The sequence below is a fragment of the Wasmannia auropunctata genome, unplaced genomic scaffold, assembly GCF_000956235.1.
Source record: "Wasmannia auropunctata unplaced genomic scaffold, wasmannia.A_1.0 LD336053.1, whole genome shotgun sequence".
Lineage (NCBI taxonomy): Eukaryota > Metazoa > Arthropoda > Insecta > Hymenoptera > Formicidae > Wasmannia > Wasmannia auropunctata.
The window spans coordinates 4,065,246-4,087,526 of record NW_012026837.1 but is presented as its reverse complement, the minus strand read 5'-3'; the positions used below and the strand labels follow the sequence as shown (position 1 = coordinate 4,087,526).

General features: G+C 43.9%; 1 protein-coding gene across 1 annotated transcript in view; it reads right to left on the bottom strand.

Annotated features, from left to right (window-relative positions):
• Positions 1 to 22,281, bottom strand: part of LOC105451163 — a 102,455-nt gene that overhangs the window by 16,458 nt on the left and 63,716 nt on the right. Inside the window, exons 18-21 of the mRNA XM_011691441.1 lie at positions 13,327 to 13,426; positions 11,211 to 12,424; positions 10,545 to 11,131; positions 493 to 1,597 (exon numbers count right to left, since the gene is read on the bottom strand). Of these exons, the coding sequence (XP_011689743.1) occupies positions 493 to 1,597; positions 10,545 to 11,131; positions 11,211 to 12,424; positions 13,327 to 13,426 (3,006 nt within the window). The remainder of the gene's footprint in view (positions 1 to 492; positions 1,598 to 10,544; positions 11,132 to 11,210; positions 12,425 to 13,326; positions 13,427 to 22,281) is intronic.

Below are 22,281 nucleotides of genomic sequence, written 5' to 3'. Positions count from 1 at the left end.
GGGGGGGAGGCAACACTTGTCGTCCACTCGTCCAGCTATATATCCGTTGCGCGCTAATAAAAGGAATGCGAAAAATTGTAGCCGGAGACGACCGCCCGCGAGAACGTACGTAATAATTCAGGATTATCCTCTCTTTGCATCGATCCGAATCTCGGGGAAATTTGTAAAAATAAATTTTCCGCGACCACGTGCGCGATGTTCGCTCATGTTGTAAATCAGATTAAATTAGATCGATATACCCGTAATAGAGTCATTATTATAAATAATGTAACGAGAGAAATGGCGACGTCGCGTAATTGGAAGATATTATCAAAAAGATAAATGTTGAAAGCGCTATAAATATCTGTTTTGCTAAATTTTTGTAAAATTAGATTCATGCTTCTTTATAATTTGTTAAAATGTATTGTATGAATCTAAAATTGGATTTATCAAAGCATCGTGATTATGCAAAATATTGCCAGATCGCGCAACGTTAAACACTAAACTACATACCTTTCCACCAACGATGCTGAGCCCTAGGCTGGTGCTCTGCGGCTCTCTGTATATCTCGACCAGTCTCTCGGGACCCCAGTGCCTCGACCAGGTGACGTCGCCATCGTGCTCCCTGTGCGTGACGGTCATGTCCCCTGTGCCCTCCACGAAGACGACAGTTGGAAACTTGCGGGGCGAACTCGAGCTCGACGACGGCGAGCTCTCGGTCTTCCGGGAGGTCGAGCTGGCCGGTCTGCTCTGACGCGCGTGCTCCGGACGATCGGCGCTCGTTTGCTCGTCAGCCTCGCCGAGCAGCTCGTCGTCGCTGCATTGGATCGCCTTCGACTCCTGGTAGGTCTGCACCTCGACCTCACGCCGCGGGCTGCGCAGGACGTCCTCGCGGGAGGAGGATCTCGACCTGTCGGACGATCTCGTGGAGATGTCCTCCGGGACGCATTGAACGCTCTTCGACTCCTGATCGGCGTCGCTCCGCGCGAGATCACCCAGATCGTCCAGCGAGCACTGCACGCTCTTGTTCTCGCCCTGGGTCTGCGTCTGCACTTCCCGTCTGGGACTCTGAAAGTACCGCTGGCCGATGTGGAAGGGGCTGATCCTGGGCGGCTCCTCGCACGGGCTCGTCACGCTCTGCTCGGGGCTGCACTGCGTGCTCTTCGATTCCTGGACAGTCTGCGTCTGCACATCGCGCTTCTCCTTGGGCGAGTACTGCGTCTCCTTGAAGCTCCACTCGACCCTCTCGAGGCTCTCCTCGTAAACCTCGCGGGTCCAACTCTCGGGCACCGTTTCCAGCTGGTCCTCCAACGAGGAGGCGAATACCTCGTGAAACAGATAGTCCGACTGGCTCTCGAGTGTCTGGCTCTGATACTGGAGCGAGTGCTCCTTGCAGATCAGATCCTCCTCGTGCTTGCAAATAACTTCCTCCAACAACGGCGAACGTTTCTCCCGCGTAGGGGTCCGTTCATCGCCCGCCTCCTCCCTTGCCTCCTCCTTGGCCTCTTGTCGCGATAATGGCCCCTTTTGTTCCTCTCTTCGGGAATCCCGCGGCGGAATCGCAAGATCCTTCGGGACGCGGACGGATCCCTTGGACTCGCGTCGAACTTGGAACTCGCTTGAAAAACCAGGAAAACCAGAGGTCACACAGAGCGGAAGGAGAACTCCGCGGTCAGTCTCGCGCGCGGTCAGTCGACGACGCGGGTCTTCGTGTCGGGCGTTTCAACGGCGCGGCAAAGAAACGCCGGCACAAAGCCGTCGCCGGACAGTATATAAATGAATCTTCGACGTCGTCGTTTGATCGAGTGCAATTGCGTGCAACGACTTTCTTAATTGCAGCGATCCGCGCTTGTTACTCGCGGCCGGCGCGAGTCGGCGGTATATAAAAAGATTGGCCGATTGCCGAGGTCATTCGTTACTGTCGAACACTCGACACTCGATATAAATAAAAACGATTGCTTTTATCGCTGGAATTATCTCGCCTCGCGAAATGCGAAAATAAAATTAAAATAATTCTGCCGTTTATATTCGTCGCGATCATGAGCGATCACAAAAACATTTTCACACCGCGCTATACTCTATTGATGAAAGTATGATTGGACTTAACTTATATTATAGAAATGAATAATAATGACGATTTATGATAAAACGGTAAATAATACGGTCATCTCTCTTAATTGGCTCGAATAAGGCTCGAATACTTTATGCGCGAGCGCAGGATTAATATTGACATTATTAACACGAGCGGTTAATAGAACGTGAAAGGATTTAAATATTTTCCCGTTTCCCTTTATCCTCTTTGTAAAATAAAAAGATGCAATTAGAAGAGTAAAAATTTTTAACGTCACGCGATCTCTCACCGCAATACCTCTCGTAGCATGCAATTGAAATGAGGGGATTGTATAACGGATGATAATATAAATGGGCTTATTGTCTGCGTGTGTTGGAGCGATGTATTCCCGATGCAGTACGTGCGCACATTTTCGATATGTATACACACGCGCGAGCGTACAGTATAAATCCCGCGCGGAAAACGTGACAGACCTACCACTGTGTTTGCTTTTAGTAGAGAAAATCTCCCATTCGAACGGTTATGATATCTCGACCAAAAATATATCCCGAGATTTTTCTCGAGTCCCGGGACCGTTCGGATTATTATTCGTATCCATTATCGACATGAAAACGTATTTTCAGACTTTTTGCCGCTCTTGTATCGCGCGTCTGCTTGATACATACTTAACAAAAAAAAAAATAATAAAAATAAAAACGAAAAGTCTAAAATGCGAAGCGTAAACTCGAGCGAATTCTGACATTTCTCACTTATTAGCCGAAAACTTGGAGGGCCCTCATTTCAAACTTGGGTCGCTTAAAATCTCTGAACGCGTTTATCGCGTTGCAGCCCTACCGAATCAACTTTGTGATTTGGCAAAGCATGTATAATTTACACGAAATCGTACAGATTTCGAACTTTGCGTTAGCGCAATCCTGAGAATCCTTACGTAACTGACTGTGTGTATAATCCCCTGATTTGAATAAGCTTCAAAACAAGTTGGCCTATACGGAAATCGTTAAACGTTCGAAGAATTCGCCCCCCGCGGCGTTTTTCATACATCTATTAAATTGCGCGAAATATCCGCCGACGAGGATCAATTACGCCGCGAACGTTTCTCACCGAGCGTTTCGTCGCGCGAAATTGGAGCTATTCGCACCGGTTGTTTCAGCTGCTCGCTGCAGAGATTCTGGCGCGAGGAACGACGACGCGCTTACGCGACGCTCTCCAACTTCCGTTATCCAAGCGGGACGACGTGGTCGCTCGCTTCCGATCCCGTCTATTCGACGGATTCCCGATTTTCTTCTCTTAGCAAATCGTGCCTCACGGGAGGAGGACGAGCGGAAAGCTTGAGCGTGCAACGAGTCCGCGGACACTTGCCGGGAAGAACTCGCGTTGGAGAACGCGAGAAGAACACCGTCGCGCGCCCGGAAGACGTCTTTCGCTTTCTTATTCGTCGCGCGCGAGCCCGAGGTGCTCGACTGTCGTGTATGTCCCCGACGGCCGGCACTCCGCGTGCGTCACTGCAAACTGGCTTCCTCTGATCTAATAAATAACACTCTCGTCGTTCGCGCGGAGCGCATGCACACGCACATACACGGCGGGCCGCGAAGCCGCACACACGTACGCACACGTATATAGCACGCACACAAAGACAAAGACACAGACACAGACACACGTGTGCACGCACACGAACGTTAAGGACGGCGCGCAAACGCGACGGTAATGTGCCGAGCGTGGACGCACGCCGACTGACCGCGAGGCGCGGGCGACTCTACTCGCGAGAGTAGAATCTCTCGCGCGGAGTATTCGATGCGTGCGCGCGCTCCGCGCCCGTGTGGGAGTGGATGCGTATGTGCGTATATATATATATACGTACGCGGGTCGGCGGTACGTGCACGGGCTGCTGCCCATTGAGCACGCGTGCGTGCACGTGTGCGTATAGCTCGTATAAAAGAGTGACTTGGAGAGCTTATGTAACAAGCTATGATGGTCTCTTAACAGTATAAGGCGGTCTTTTTTTTATCGAATTTTTGACACAGACGTTTGCGAGATTCTCCGATTTATCGGAATTCATTTGAAACTGAATCGTGCAATCAAAGATTGAAATACTCTAAAAAGAAACGGATGTACGAGGATTGTGAAATTGCAATTCCAAGCTTTTCTACGAATGAAAAAATAAATAAATTTCGAAAATCGATGAATTAAAAGGTCCGATGGGCATCAATGCAAATCGCATCTATATGTCAAAGGTTACAGAAGATTTTCTCTTAATTTCGATAATTTCCGGATTTCTGTATATATATATTCCTCTCAAATTGGGGCGTTTCGATAATTGATTGCTATAATTCCCAAAATTTAATTCAGTCAATGTAAAGTTTAAAGAGACCGAAGGACAAAAGCTTATTATACATGTGCGGTTTAATTCAGAATTCATTAGAACTCTTTAGTCTTTAATGTTAAATAATTCGGTATGTCTTTTTCGGTCTTGTATGACTGTTAAATAATTCGATAATTATGCTTGGACTTCAACTTCGACAAAGATAGAATTATTTTCCATTTCAATGAAATAAGCTCGTCGTTGTTATACATTTCCTGGGCCATCTTTTGCATAGCTCCATATGTAGATATAGAAGTTACGTATAATGAGAAAAAAAGACGAGAAAAAAAGATTGGTATATTTCCCAGAGGAGACCATTAAGACGTCCTGAAATCGTTCAAGTCTATTTGTCGAGAATTTTTTATATAATTATTGTTAAAGCATTAACAATCTAAATATGTATTATATACATACATTGTGCATACATAATGTAAATATATTTTTTACTATAAATATGTGAAAAATATAATATACATGACATTTTGTAATTTTGCAACGTAATGAAATAATAAAATCTGCAGGAGATGTACATGATATTTTACATTTATATTATTTATGCTACGTGTATTTTAATTAATAAATAGCACAGTCGATGTAAACAGCTCACACACGTGCTCAAAAAATATCTCATAAATTTGTGAATTTCATCCGTTTTTTTCCGAGAGCGAAGACTTTCTAAAAATGACTGTCTAGACATTTATATTACGGGCATGTCTGTTAATTGTATAAAAGAGGAGCAAACGTGTGTTATAGAGCCGCGCGCAAAACGTGAGAATATGTATATACACCTGCGCGTGTGGAAACTTACGAGACGACTCAGGTACACATGTACATTTACGTACATTGTGCATTTATGGGAATAGCGTTCGCGGGAAAATTGAGAGCGTGCTTGTGAGGAGCGCGCGTATACGGATGTGTGTTGTGCGTTGAATGCGCCCGGGCCGGGCCAGACACGTCGACCGAACGGTAGCTCGAAAGTCCGTATTGCGAAATCGAAATCGGCTTGTGTGCGCGCACTCGAGAATCCGTAGCGGATTCGCGTGTGCCGATTTGCGAAGGCGTGTGTGGGAGATTCATGCGTTTATACGTGCCGAAATGTAGGCGGCAGGTACGTGCTCGGAAATGCACGCGCGCACGTGTTACGCGCTTCGTTATGCATTCGCGCTTACGTGTGTTCAAGCGCGCGCGTGTGTGTGTGTGTGTGTGTGGGCGTAGTCGGAGGAGTAATCCGAACAGCTCGTATCTGCCGAGCCAATTTTCGATAAATGACGGCGAGCCCATTGTCGAACAGCCAGGAATTTCTCGAGATTGGGTGTAGCCGTAATTTTTCCGTGCGAAAACGGCAAAAATATTTTTAGCCCGCGAAGCCAAATTGAATGAATTTCAATTTCAATTAGCGCATTTAATGCATTCAATTTCCCCCAATTTTGTCACAAGCGCATTGGAAAATGATTTTCCTCTTTGACACGCGCGTGTCCACAAAAATTAGTTCGACTCCGTCGTAGCGACGACGCGCGAGCGGACAGTTATTGACGCGCGCATGATGTAACGGCGCTCTCGCTTGCCAATTTGACGATACATTTTCAATCTACAGACTCATTACGTAAGCATAATTATTTTATCAAAAGCTTCTTGTTTAAGGGCCGGCTATAATTATTCGATGGAAGCTGGTTATTATGTAACTTATATACGAATGAACCGTGCATCGCGCACCACGGCGTTGCTCGAATGGCAACGGTAGTGATATTACAAGGATTAAGATGATCTCGTCGCCAAATTAGAGTGATAAATTGCTTTGTATATAGGAGCTCCACGTGCGCAGGTGTACACCGATCGCGATGTCATATTATACATATATAAGAAGAGCGCGCACTCAATAGAGGCGCCACGAGGAAACTTTTACGGATATGAGTATCGGTATTGTTTTGCGCGTGATCCCATTCCGCGTGCGTGCGTGTGCGAGTTGTTTGCGTATGTGCTCTTCTTCCCTTTAATGCTTCTCCTCGTGGCTGGTACTCCTCTGTCGGACCGCGGACATTTCTCCGCTCGCGCTGCAGGGTCGGATTTTACCGCACCGTCTCGTCTGACGTTAAGAAAATGTATAACGAAGCTCGAATTACCGTCGTGCACGGTTGCACAATGCCGCGCGCACCGAGATTACGAGGGCACGCGCTACCACGTGCTACGCGAAGCGCGTTAACAATCGACGACGACGTTAGAATAATCGCTCGTCGGGTTCGCGGAATGCGTTGAGACGTTAGGAGCAATGTTAGTGATTAGTGTCGCAAATGCAATTAAAGCGCCTTACGGTAGAGGATAGCCTAATTGACTAGCGGGGAATGATGTCATACGATTAGCGCCAATTGTTCGTCAATTGTTCACGTGAAATAACGCGTTTACGTAGTCGCGGTGTGCATTCACATTCACGTCGTGTGCACCGCGGTCGCCGGAATATTCGTGACATACCTATATCACGTATCAGTCTGTCAAAAGTGGAGCACGGCGCGTTTTTATAAGGTCAAAGTTTAACCCGACGCGTATTTTCTTTTTTTTCTCCCCTCCCCTCGCAGTTGAAACTTTGAACTTTCGACGTTACACATCTTGGTAATTAAAGCTTGGAAATTAAAGCTTTATTACGGTTCGCGTGAAACTGATATAATTGAAAAAAAAGATACGCTCCGTTTATTCGAGAAATACGAAATGTTGAAGAGCAAAACAATTTGAAAATAATAAAAAAAACCCGCGTTTATCCTGATACTTCGTATCGGCTCCGTTTATCCTGAACGCGAGATTCCCCTCGCGCGCGCGCACGCGAGCGTTCTCTCGTTCATCTCTGTATATTTTTGCGGTACACCCGCGCGCTCGCGCTCGCGCTCATTACACGCTTCGACTCGCCTCTCTGTATTTTTCTTACGCGAATCGCACAGCTTATCCGTCCTTCGCCATATATATACGCACGCGCGACCAGCCATTCCCGTTTCTTTTGTACCTCACGTCCTCTTTTTAACCGCTGGAGTTCCCGTCTTGCCTCCCCCCCTCCCCCTCCCCCTCTGCCCCACAGCCACCTCGACTTCCTCGCGTTCTCTGCCTTATCTCACTGGCAGCCACCGGCAATTCCGCGCGTCTCTCCCTCTCCGTCTGTCGCGCGCGTGCTCCGTCTTCGTGGGCTCTTTTACGATTCCGCCGCACGTTTCCCCGCCGCTCGCTTTTGTAACGACGCTTTTATCTCTCCTTATCCTCATCGATGCCATATCGCGCGCGCGTGTTTGTCCCCGCCGGCTGAGCCCGCCGTCTTTTTCTATACTTTGCAGTCCGCATTATCCGTCCGGATGCATCGCGTCCGCCCGTCTCTATGCTTCGTCCCTCTCTCCCCCGGCCTTCCACCGGCAGCTGCATTTCGTCTCTCTTTCGCTTACTCTCGTAGCTCCGAGCTCGTTACATCACATCGCTCTCCGTCTCCGTCTCTCTCGGCTTTCCGAGCGTCCCAATGTCAATCCGCCTCTTTGACTGCGTCGCTCTGGCTTTCCCGTATCTACACTGCTGTATCTTCGCGCTCTCGACACTGGCTGATTCCAGCTGTTTCTCTCTCTCTCTTTCTCTCTCTCTCTCTCTCTCTCTCTCTCTCTCTCTCTCTCTCTCTCTTTCTCTTTCTCTCTCCGCTACTCCAATTGCGCCATGCTGGTCTCTTTGCGCCCTTTTCTACTGCTCGGTCTGATATTCCCTACACCCCCGCATTCCTCCCTCGTCCCCCGCCGACATCGCTGTCACTCCACGTTAAGCTTTCAGAATTTCCCCCTGTCTAGGTCTACTTTGCGTCCCGGAATCGAGTGTACGTTTTCATTCGGATGGACGTGTCCGATTTCGTCTGCCGTGCAGGGCCGACTCTGTGTGTACGTTTCTTTATATTTCGCTGCTCTTAATTAATCTAAACCATGAATTTGTTCAAAGATGTATTGCAGCTTATTTTTCGAACGTGATAGTAAATGTTACAATGGAATTAATTTTTATTCGGACATGTATTATGCATAAATGCAATTTATAATAATTGTGTCAACTTTTAATTTATATTAATTCTTCGTTACACGGAGAGAATTTCTTTTTACAATTTACCCAGAAAATCATGTTAATCATGGGACAACATAGTATTTCGACAAATTTTACTGTGCACTAATATATTGTACTACAATAAATTTATTGTAGTATAATATATTAATAAATATAGTGAAAAACACATAAAATTCGTCGAAATACTATGTTGTGCTACGATTAATATAATTTTCAGGGTAAATTTTAAAATAAAATTCTCTCCGTGTACGATCGTCGACTAAAGTTGACAGCCACGAAAGGCATACATAGTCGACTGATCGTCGACTAAAGTCGACAGGTATGTACGAAAGGCGATTCGCTGGTCTAGGCTATCAAGTAATACTACGCGGACGTACGCCGTATCGAAGAAGTTAATTTAATGTAAACTACATGTTATTATTAGAGAGCAATTACGGATATATGTAGTGTAACTGTGCGATATATAATAAAAATCTACTCCGGATAAAACGGATAAATCTGCTCGATTGCGTAGCGAGTACAACACACACACACACACACACACACACACACACACACACAACAACCAAACTATTTTAAGCATAGAAAAAATAAATAAATACTGCATCGCACTTTGGACCGTATAACGTCGCGTGTGCCGCGTGAGACCCCCAACGTGAATACGAAGGCCCTATAAAAAAAAATAGCACTCCGCGGTAAGTGCTTTCTTGCGTGGATGTGCAACTCCCACAATCCCGCGAGAAGTTTGTAAGAATCGTAAATGTAAATGGCAGCGAAAAAGTTTCTGCAGGAGGGAGAAAAGCGGAACGGAGGAATTAAAGGAAGACGATTCCGGTCGCGCGTTTTGCTTTTTGACTAATTAGAAAAGAGCAAGTGTCCTTCCCATTCTTTAAACATGACAGGATGGAATAAATTAATTGTCAAATGGAATCTCCCATGGAGTCTACATCTGCGAGATGTAGACTCGCTTAATATATTCTGCTTGGTAATTCAATTAATGTAAATAAATTACTTACAAATCGGAAGTGGCTCCGGGTCTTATCGTTTTTCTTGACTTCTCAATCGCGTATCTTGGACAGTTTTATCGTAATACGACATTCCGTAAATATGAGATTCATGCTTGAATAATCGAGATTCAACATTATTTCGCTGTTTGCAAGGTATATATTAATACATAATGTATCTCGCAAAAATTATAGTATATGCGAAAAAGGGAAGCAGCAATTTTCTCATTCGACGAATTTGGATGCAGAATTTTTCCGCGACCCTTCCTCAATCCGCAATACAGAGCGACATTTAAAATCGAATGGCGCGGTGGGACGTAATCACGATGAATTTTTCAGCTCGAATTTTTTTTTTCGGGACGCGAAGTATTCTACGCGAGCGCGCGCGCGCGCGCGCGCGACGTATTAGTCGCTGACCTAGATTTCTAGTAAATTGTACGAGCACTTCGGGGTTTCTATAGCCATGCGTGCGATCCAACCCTAATCGGGAGCGACAAACTACGGAAGTAAATAATATTGTTTGCAAATCGACATTCGAAGCCCCGGGCGACGACGTCGCTCGAACTTATAATTCGATCGACAGACCGCATTTGCGATACCGCAAACAAACTTGTTTGCCTCTTTCCATGCGCCGCGTGGCGCGCGGAAATCGATCGATCATTCACCCACGTGAATTGATGGCCGAAAATCCTCTCTCTTTCTCGGTGTAAATATCGAACATTTCGGATTAAGAGGAAAAGATTTTCTTTCCGCGCAATATGCAAAGTACTCCTCGATACCGACGGATTACGTCAGCAATGCGCGATAAAATCAACTCATTTTTCACGCCGCTACAAAGTCGTATACGTTTAACAAATTATTTCTTTTTTTCATTTATATTCACGATAAGCTCCTTACAATCAATAAATCAAACAAGTCTGAGAGAAATATCAGAGTGATTTTCTGTGATTTTTTAAATAACGAAATTGATGTAATATGAAATTTAATTAATTAAATTTTTATGTAAGACAACAGATCTATTTGATATTTGCGAGATCATTACGAGGACAGCGCAGAAATACTTTACCCTGAGATGCCATCGTCTTCCTTCGCGCCTTCCTTTCTCGTAACCTCTCCGACACTTTCCCTTCTCTCCGTGGGACCTTCGTGCAGGATCGTCAGTTCCGGTCTGTCTGGCTGCGCGAGGCTGCCGATTTTGAAGGGAAATTGCTCCTGCTTCTGCTCCTTGGCCCTCTTCGAGCCCTCGCTCCCGGTTCTGCTGAGCCGCCGTTCCTTGACGTCTCTACCGTCCTCGCCCGTCTCCTCGGTCACCACGCCGTTATCGGAGACCTTCGACAGATCCCAGAGAATCTCCGGCCTCAGATTTCTCACGGAGACGTTGCGATCCTCGTCGGAGCTGGGCCTGCCTTCCGCCAAAGTGCTCTCCGACGTCGACTTCGCCAAGGCGGGCAGCTGCAGCGTCGAGACGTCGGCGATTTCCGGCGACGGCGCCCGTGTCAGCTTCGTTTTAACCGTCTCGGGAACGAGATACACTTCCGGTGGCGAATGGATCACGACTCTGGCGGCCGCCTCCTCGAAGCGAAGAGCGGACGCCTCTTCCGCCGTAATGATCCTCGCGGTCACCAGCTGCACCTCCGGCAGCAGATCGGTTATCTGTGACGGTTATACAAGTCGAAGTCAATGCAATTGAAATATGTATGAAATTTTTGACGAAGAAGCGCAGTTCACTCACCTGCTCGCTCGTGTCGTCGTAAAAAATCTCCTGTACGTCCTCTTGAATCCTGACTCCCTTTTTCTCCTCCAGCAACGATTCCCTCGAGGACTCTCTGGAGAAGGAGTCTCTCCTTTTTCTCAACGAGCTCGGTCGCTTTACGGGTTGCTGAACCGCCGTTTCGGGTTGCCGAATCTCCGAAACGGTCGCCGCGGCTCGTTCCAGAGTCGGCCGTTGCCTCTTGCTCTCCGGGAGTCTCTCGGCGTCCCTCGTTTCCTCCACCATCCCGGATACGCTTTTCAGGCTCCCTTTCCTCTTCGTCGACACGATGGACGTTTCTTCTTCTTTGCTAATAACTGATGGACGTTTGACTCGTTGCTCTGGTTGCTCGTCCGCGACCTCGGGAGGAGCGGCGGGCGCTTCGAGGCCGACGCTCACGTCGGAGTAAGACGGAATGCTGTGCCTCGTCAGGAATTCCGTCACCCTCTCGATGCACTCCTGCTCCTTCAGGCTCTTCCTCTCCTCCCTCGATCGTCGATAGGTCTCCTCGTCTTTCCGCGCGGGCTCCTCGCCCTCGGGTTTCCGCCTCGACGAGTCCTCCTCCGCCTTCTGCTCGGTCTTGACGGACTTCCTTCCCGACTTCTTCGAATGCTTCTTACCGTCACCCTTCTCCGCGAAGATCTTCTTTTTCGCGCCCTTCTCCGACGACGTGTCCGACTTCTCCAGCGTCTCCTTCGACGTGGACGTTCGCCCCTCGGACTCCGCGCTGCTGTGACGCTTCAGGCTCTTCCTGCGTTCCTGGTCCGCTTCCCGCGCCGGCCTCGCGGTCACCCTGGACGTGTCCTCCGCGCTGGAGGACGGCTCCTCCTGAACGGGAGGCACGCGGTCCAGCTCCAGGGACGATTGCTTCTTTAACTTCACCTTCGGCGCCACCTTCTCCGTCGGCACATCCTTCGTGTGCCTGGGTATCCTCGTCGTCTCGACGATTATCGTGCCGCCGTACGACACGATGCTCGTCTCCTCGCGCATCGTCTTGGACGTCGTAGGATAGAATTCGTGAATGATCTCGACGTCGTTGTCGACGTCGACGTATCTGGTGGGCGACCGTTTGTCGCGATAGTGTTTGCCAGACCGCCGGGCCGGACTGCAGATCGGCGTGATCGGAGACGCGTCCTTCCAGTCCTCCTCCTCGTCCTCGTCGACCTCCGGTTTATTCGTCGAGATTTCGGTGAGTCCTGCGCACAGTAGGAATTTACTCGTGAACCCAATCGCGTCGGTGGATCTCCGATAAACGCTCGACGCGATTTTTATCGAGGCATTTTGGGATAATTCGGAGGTACACAGTCGATCGAATCGCCCGCGATTAATCGTCTTTGACACAATAAATTTTCCGATTTCTATCATCGAGTCACACTAATAAAAGTTATATCGAATTAAATTTAATTTTACTATTTAAGCAGCTCGCGTGGAAGGATATCGCGTGTTATCCCGCGATGTGTTGAGGCGCAGTGCGCTTTTGTACGTTATCTATAAAGGAGATCCAGTCTAATCGCGAGATCAGAATTGATGGTTTTCGGTATATCAGGCTTGAATGGTAATGGCAAATTGCCACGTTACGAGAGATATACACATATATCTTCGCTGCACACAGCGCGAAAGGAGATTCCGCCGCTGCTGTCAGACGAAGAAAGGGACTGGCTCGTATAGAAATCACGATAGTACGTTTCGCGAAACAAGGCGCGACATATCCCCGTTCCGGAACAATAGGAATATATGAAACCGGCTAGAATGTACTGTCGGAATGTACTCGTTATTGAATGGAGTGTGATTTATACGACGCGCTTTTGGAACGGGACGGCTGCAGCCGCCGCGCGATCGATAAAAATTGCACGAGCGAAGTTGTAAGGTATAGTAATCGCTTTATGTAGATTAATATTCTCTGAATAAAATTATAACGCTTACTATGATAAGCCATCTTAAGGTAACTAATCAAGCTTCCTGAAGCCTCTCGTCATCAAATAAATGACAAGAGGTATTACAATTATCATGCAAATCTTAATCTCATCAATTCCGTTGCAATCGAATAAAATTTTCAATTCGTACATTTCACGCACGTTTATGAGGAAGAAAAATGTACCTGATCTCGAGGAAAGCAAGTCTTCAAGCTCGGCCATGTGATCGGTCGTCTCGCTCTCGTTGGGAAAACTTTTGCTCCGTTTGATCCTCGGCGTTACCCTCTGCTATAGAATCGAGTAAGAGCAGCGTAGAAAAGTGAGCAAAAGAGACAAAGGAGTTAGACCATTAGTACAAACGCCGACAATTACTGCTGCTAAGATTTCACGTTAAATTTCAACGGGGGCTGGCTTACCGGAGAAAGGAAAGAAGCTGGCAATTTAGCAATATAATGGCAATTGAGACTATTGCGCGAGCTCGTGAATCTCATTCGCGGTTCCAAAACATTTTGCGCTTATGTAATTTGCGGTATTTCCCGAGAGGGGAAAGGGACACGATTTTTTTTTATATCTCAGTGCGGACTCCAAGCTATGGTAATACAGCCGACTTCTATTGACGCGAGTCGTGAATTGGCGTTGAAACAGCATAATTTCATTTATATGCATTTGGACTGCATCAATATGCTAATTAGATCGCGCGTGCATGCATTTTCGCGAATTTTGATCTATGCGGAGATAATTCTGCAGCGAGCGTGCCACGTATTCAGATTTAAATCACGCCGGCGAGCGGGTACTTTGGAAACGTGCTACGTGTAAACGTGCGTGCGAATGCAAATAAATACGGGCAAATACGGGAGATCGTCGCGTTGGGAATCAACAATTAAGTGAATTTCGTGTATGTTTGTATAGCGCCAATTGCATAAATCTCAAGCAGCTTTCTGAAGGAAAACGCCAAGGCAAAATATCGTCGCGCTATATATGTACGCTAGATGTAAGCGTTGCTTAACAATACGTTCGCTTCGTAATCTCTTTGTTGCCGCGATTATCCAGTTAAGGGAATAGTTCCGTACAAATAGGATTGGTCTAGAAATCCGCGATCGCCGACGATACGATGCGTCGTCGTACAACTGAAAAATGACTACTGCTCTAAAGAAAGAAGGAGCTATTTATTAAATATAAATTCAATAGTACGCCTAAGTTAGTATCAAAACATGAACTTCAATATAGCTATAAGTACACGAAATAAGATGCTGATGCTTCAAGACTACCGTAAGCACTCGTAATTGTGCGAAAATGTATTAGAGAAAGATCTAGTTGAAGTGGCGAAATACGATTTGCCGAAAGTATGCACTTATTTGCGTGCGTTATTAACTAAATTAGATTCAGAAAAGCATCGCCGAATGCAATTAAATAATTAGAGCGAACTAAGAAATAAATAATTCTGTTTTATGAAATACTTGATGAATTGTGCAGTAAATAATTTCTCTCTCAGCGCGAATTTTCTGAACAATTTATAAAAGAAATGCTTACACAAATGCTTGATAATATATTATAAATAATATCATTGCGTTATTACGTAATACATTTATAAAATATTGTTATAAAATTCATCGTAAATTATCTATGCTTATAAAATACGACATAAAAGACGTAATTGAAGAAAGATGTAATTGATAAATTTAAAATTATTAGGTCTGTAAAATATAAGTAAATTATAATTAATTCTATAAAATTTATGAATTTTATAGAATTTATGTAGAAAACTGAAATTAATATTATGATGATGTTAAAATTAATAATTTATGATGCATATATATGTGTGCGTGAGTTGTGTGTATGCGTATATATACACATATTGATTTTAGCTTATTTCTAGTTTTGTTGGTAATAATAATAATAACAATAATAATAATAATAATAATAATAATAATAATGAAAATAAGCAAAAGAAAGTTCATTAATTTCAAATATTTTGTCATTTAGATTGCAAAAAAATAAAAGTTAAGATAAAAAAGTTAAATATTTAAATATGCAATCGTTTACATATATCTGTAAATCATTATATCGTCGACAGAAAAGCAGATTTCAGCATTTTCCCATAAATGTAGCTTTTCAATATAAATTTAAACGTTATGTAACGCCGCGCCGTCTATTCGTCGCTCGATTCATTTCTTTCGAGCCATTCGAGTAATTCGATCGGCGTATCAAATGACGATTAATCCGCTCGAATGGCAAAGGAATTAGGAGTCCGAGCGTGCGAACAAAGCGACGAAAACGCGGATAAGAATCGTTATGCAAAGACGTTTAAATCAAGAGACGGAATTTCCTGCGCCCGCCTAAAAATCGATTAACTTCTCGGAGCGACTTAAGAAGTTAAGAAGTTAAGTTATAGTTAAATGATGATAATAATATCTTCTATACGAGGCGAGCAACCTACCGGAAAGAATTATGGAGACTTACCTATATAGAACTTGATATATTTTATCACGAGATTCTCATCCAACTCATGCAGTTTGCGATACCTCGCTAACGATTCATCACGAATTCGTGTTGGGTACCAGTTGCATTACGGAACATCCATATTGTTTTTTTTTTCAGTAGCCTATTTCTTATGAAAATAACAACACTCGTAGCACAACAACGAAACGGTCGGTTCACCGGTATAAACAACTTGCATAAATCAATTCAAAATCATCAATTTCAAGCAACAAAATTATTGATCAGTAAACAGACTTTCTAAAACTCGGTTTAGATTGTACGTTGCAGAAAGAAATCAAATTATTTAATGATTTTGTGGTGATTGACAGCAAGAATGGCAATATCATAAAACAAAATCTTTCGAGGGTGCGAAAATAAAAACGCTGCGAGAATAATTCTAATGATATCTGGCTAATGATACTTTATATACCAACATCTCTCCATGTCATATGTGTGCGTTCAGTATATTTCTATATTTCTGATAAAATGTAACAAAGTTAGTGATACAATTTCACATAACGTTCGTGAATTTCAGATACATCAAGAATGGCAAGGAGCCGTGGTGGAAGAAACTACAAAATCGCCGCCGTTCAAAATCTGCATGCTCGATTTTAAGTAAGTTGTATAAGAATCCCTTACGGCTTACGTAACAGATAAACACGTCGAACACGACGTGAAAAATCGAAGGAAACACGTCGATAAAATGTCGATCGTGTTAATTAATATGCATGTTAATTATTAAGCTCATATTGGCGAAAGGGAGAGAAGTCTCGAATAAATCGAACGGAAGAGGACGGGATATACATTTCTTCTTTTTTTCCTTTTCTCTCGATTCCATCTTCTCCTTCGACGTTGCGTTTTTAACTCGCGTGAAATTATATTCGGTACGCTCCTTGCTCTCTCTCTCTCTCTCTCTCTCTCTTTCTCTCTTTCTTTTGGATTAGTTATTATGTTATTATTAAAATGGGCATAAACGAGGACATAGTGCTTGATCGTATGGTAACTTTTATTTTCTATTTCTGTTTTTGGTTTTTTTTTTGGTCGATAACTGCAGTAAAGGTATAACTCGTACGAGAAACGCATCCGCTTCGGCGCTTACGCCTCGCTCTGAAAAATGAAAAAGATACATCATTAGAGAGATACGTATGTGCGTGCGTGTATGTGTGTGTGTTTGAATAGTTGCGTGTGACTTATGGTATTTTCGACAATAAATTTACCACGTCGCATTCTCGCTAAATTCTACGAAGCGTGCCAACGCGACTACAGCTTGTTTACTGTCAGTTCATCTCTTTTATGCTTTCTGCACGTAAAATGAAGCAAATGCTTGTGTTTGGAAAAATGGGGAAAAGAGTACATACAAAGCGTTTCGAAAGGAAAAAAAAGACAATAATCTTACGTGCACTTAATATGTTACAGAGGAGACATATCATGGGAATAGAGGAAATTTATATTCGTGTTGCATTATAGAAATATAATCGTTTAATTTATTTTATATACATTATATATATAATTTTTTAAAAATATTTTATGAAGAACGATTTAAATCTTCATAAACGCTCGTAAATTATTATAGATAAAAAAAATTATGCAAAAATTACATGAGAAAGAAGCCAAAGATTTTTAGATGCAATTTAATTATTGTGCCAAATAAAAATTACAATTTCACATATTTTTGCGTCGCATATAAAAATACAAAATATAAGAATTTATAACAGAAATCAGATATAATAGTGTGTACACTTTTCCATCAATAATTATCACATTTTTATGAAGTCCCTACAGAACATTTAACATCAACAGGCGTGGAGCGATTTCTCTGTCTTTCATGAAAATAGCGCGCGAAGCTCATGTTTCAGAAAGAAAATACGCGCGCGATAAATCTCGAAGTTAAGTCGAGCCTCGTTTTCCCAGCGAACGAGTCCAGCTGTTTCGTAAAATATCCGGTGAAATTTTTCTCGCGGTAATAAGAATAACAGCGCGAAAGAGAAGGAATAAAAAAAAAGAGATACTCGGGCGAGGAAGAAGGCCGTTCAGATAAACGCACCTGGCGCAGGTGTCCCGATAAGGATAAACGACTTACGTAATTATCGTGTTGCGATACGCTGCGATGAACGTGCAAAGAAGCGTGTCCTCGCGCAAAGTAATCGTCAAATTTTGACAGAGAAGCGCGATCGTTCCTTCCAATTTCTTCAAGAACGGAGAAAGGGCAAGTTACAACGACGAAAATACGTGTGTTTTCGCATAATCACGAAATGTTTTCTTCACCGAGACGTTTAATTACCGCACTGAGCACTTTTACAAATGTCATCAATCGATAATAATAATTTATTACGATTTAAATATATTTTTTGTTTTCGATCTCGATTAAATTATCGTCTGATCGCTATTATTCTCGTCGTCTTTATTCAAATTTATTTTCAACTTCCCACGCGCTGTGCGTTGAGTCGCAGAGATAAGTTCTCCGACGAAATACTCTTCGCGCTTCACCGCACAGCGAGCTTACGTCGGATTTCTTGCGGAACGGAAACACACGATCTCTCTGTTTTCCGCGATGGTTAATTTAGTGGAAAGCTTCTCGCGAGACGCTTTCAGTGGATGCTTTACGAGTCGTCGTCTGTCATCGGCTCGTGAGAGAAACTATGACCGTGCAACATTTATTTCAGTTATTTGTCGCGCGATTCTGATCGGAATCTATTTCGTTTAATATTTAAAAATATTTAGTGTCTGCGTGTGAAGCGAGGGTGCTGCGAGCATGCTGCAACACGCGACAGACAGATCTATCGAGGAAGGCGCTCGTTCTGATTCGTCTTCCAATTATAATTAATGTGCGAATTGCCACATTCTAGCAAGCACTTGCAGGAGTAGCGACTGTGACTGTCAAGTAAAAATTCCGAACGAAGAAAGAACGGCGGAATATGTCGGAGGGAAAAAAAAAGAGATCGTGCATATAATCGTCGCCTAAAGTCCGAGATTGCATTCTGCACGCGCGCCCTTTAACGGGGGTAATTTTCGTGGGGGGGAGGGGGGGGGGGTTATCGTTGCCTTTAACCGCGTTGCGAGGAAAATCTTTTATGCGTATATGTGCGAATGTCGCGAAGAGAATCATCCCGCGCGTTAAACGTTTTATGCAGCTGAAGCTCGTAATAGGCGGCTATGCACACAGCGGGGAAAGGGGGATGGAGAGAGTGTGAAACACAACACAGAGCGAGATAAACGACACAGCGACACACGTACACCGGCGGTATAAACGATAAAGGAAAATGACAATGGCAATGAGACAGAACGGTGAATAGAATCGTACAAAGGACAGTATAATGGCAACAGCAACGCGCGTGATAAACAGTGTGAACGATGGTCAATAAACGACAGCAATTTAAGAACTGATGTACGATCGTGTTACTCTCGCGTGACTCTCCGAGGCTCTCGGCTTTAAAGATAATAACAAGAGCTTCACGGTTCTAAGCGGTGAAGAAATAAGGAAGCCTGGAGGAGAATCGATTTATTACGTAACTTGCGGCTCAGATATCCCAGCGGCTGCCATCGAGGCTTATGTGTGTACCATCCGTTTCGCCCGTTCGAAGTAGTTCGAGTATCGGGAAGGCGGTCGGAAGAGTTCAGGTATAAACAGGTTGCGAGTAAGTAGTAAACGTACGGTATCGATCCCCACACGAGCCTCTTGATAATAGTGAAGAAAGGTGCCAGTGAGTAGTAGACAGTAGTGGAATGGTAGTAGAGCTCTACAAAAAGGCGAAAAGTTTGACATACGAGCTTGCTTGAGAGATCGCTTGAAAAAAAAAAAAAAAAAAAACAGGTCGCTTAAAAAGAGATCTTGTGAGACAGCAAAAGGAAAAATGCGACACAGTCAGAAGAAGAAAAAAAAAAGAGAAAAAAAATTATAGAATTAACGAGAGATTTAATATCGTTCAACTTGTATCTTTTACTTGCCTCGTTTATAACGTTCTCACGATATTCTCATTGTCTATTCTTTTCCCCTCTTTTCACTCTTTCGTCTCTTTCTTTTGCTTTTTACGTTCTCTCGCCCTCAGGCTACTTTGCCGCCGGCTCGAATCATTCTCTCGCGCTTTCTCTTTCACTCCAGTTCCTTTCGCTTCAATCTCTCTCGTTCACACTCTACATCTTTCTCTTTTTCATTAATCTTATCTTTTGCTTCTACTTCTCACTCTCTCTCTCTTTCTTTCTCTCTCTCATTTCCCCATTCATATTTCACACTCATGTATTTGCTATTCGCTTGTCTGAAATGTCAGCTAGCTATTTAAAAAACCTACTTTATGTCTTTCACTCTCTCTCTCTCTCTCTCTCTCGCTCTCGCCCGACTGCAAAGAGACAAATGGCAAATGTAACATACTGCAAAGAAATCATAACTCCTCAAAATGAACTTGCAACTTGCTAAACAAAGATCACTAGTACGGTCGTGTGTGTTTCGTGAGTTTCGAAAGAATTTTTGAAGTAATGTGATAAGAGAAGTCGAATGCAATAAAGTTGTTTTGTTTCAGCTACTCTACCAGGCAACTTTCATTCACTATTACAATCGTTTTGTTCTGTACTTACTTAGTTTTGTGATGGTCGGCAATATAAACCCCATCTCCGCGGTAAACACCGAATGCTATTACCGAAAAAAATCTCTTTCGCACCTATCTCTCATTCTTTCCTCTCGTTCTCTCTCTCTCTCTCTCTCTCTTTCTCTCTTTGTACGCCGCATATCTTTAGCGTTTCTCCATTTCTTTTCTGGCACCGATATAGACTCGGCGCCAAAAGGCATTTCGCACACTTTTCACGTTCGCTGAACGTCCGACCTTCCTTTCTCTATTTCTTTCCTTTTTCCCCTGTTTTCTCTTTTTTCCCCGACTGACCACCGCAAAAAAGTACAAAACTCATCGAAAGCTCATTGGATATCGTGACGGAATTATATTGTATATAGGAGCAGAGCATAGGATTATCAGTTATACTGGTCAAAAGTGGACCGATTCGTCTGAGACAACCGTCTATATGATATATGTATAAGAAATTAAAGTTGCTTATTAATAAATATTAAAGTTGCGTGATCTTCCGATCTTTCTTTCATTATCGGGTTTCTTACGTCGAGATTACAGAAATTGCATCTCGATTGCATCAGGATGCATATACATAATTGACGTATTTCAAATCCTAGAATCTAAGAGAGACATTAATCGACGCACTTCTTTCGCAAATAAAGATGTAAAAACTGTAATTCTGCATAAGAGATAACATTTAGCAACTTCTATCAGACGTCGAGTGTTCTCTTTCTATCCCAGAAACATGAAAAACAAAAAATATATATATATGTATTATCGCAATTGTTATCACTTTAACACACTTTAGCACAATTCAAATCCGCAATTCGGTGAACGAATCACGCGCGAGGGGGATTTCCAGAATTGGAGATCTTCCCCTTGGCTTTATTTTCTCCGTGCGAGAGGCGGAGTGCTTAAACCCCTCGCGATGAAGCCCACTTAATCCCACGACGTGGACCGCATCCCGAGGGAGACGCGCGTGATTCCCTCGGTCCGGGAGTCAAATGAAACCAAGCGAGGGAAGAGGTTTGGCTCGTCAAAATATACGCCCGGTCGGCTGGTATATCTCGTCCGAAGGTATCGCATAAATCATTCAAAACACCTGGCCCGCGCCCCCGCGGAATAACGCCGTGGGGCGGGGCCCCATAAAGTATGTCAGGCTTCGCCGTTTTTACTGGCCGTTATTCTTTATGGATGTTCCGGTTGCAACGGTACGAAGAACGCGGCACGGAAGAACTATACTTTAGGTATTATCACAATGTTAAATATAAATATATACTATTGGAAATGAAGAGTGCGTACCACGCGGGTAAAACGAAACGTTGAAAATGAAAAGCAAACGGTTAAAAATTATGACGTAACAAGCACAGGTGATGAACGCATAAAAAGAACTGGAGTGGACGGAGAATGAGGGGGCGGGGGGATGGTGGTCGTGGTGGACGATGACAAACGAAATAAAATAACACATATATATATATATACGGCACTCTATCGGTGTGCATGCATACCGTAAAATTTTATTTCACGTTTAAACTTTTTTCTTGACTTAGCTACCGATCATTTATCATTCGTTTAATCCATCTCGCCTCTTTCGCAAGTAGACGCGCTCTGCCACGTCAAATTAGCACCTGCGGATAAAAGTACTTGCGAAAAATTCTTGAAGCGGGACAACAATCTCGCACAGTGCGATAAAAAGTCTTTCACGCGATTGCCGAAACAATACCTACGCCTTTTGCGGTATGCCGTAATAATTATAGAATAAAAAAAACTTAATGGCGAGAAATACAATACAAAAATGATCAACCTGAACATACAAATCAACACAGATCTCGAGATGCAAAGCACATTGAACGCGTCCTGGTGCATTGCCGTGGGCGAATGCTGAATGTATGTTGCCTTAAAAAAAATATTCGACGGGATGAAATTGTTCCCACAACGAGTGTCGATAACAATATATTCGAAATAAACTATAAATATACTTCGCATATAAATTCGCAATTCGCTAAAAATGAGTACGAAAGGCATGTGTACAAATAATCTAAAAGAAAATCAGTCATTGCGTACATAAATATCGTATTTGCAGTAATATCTAGGAAAGGAAAGGGTAAC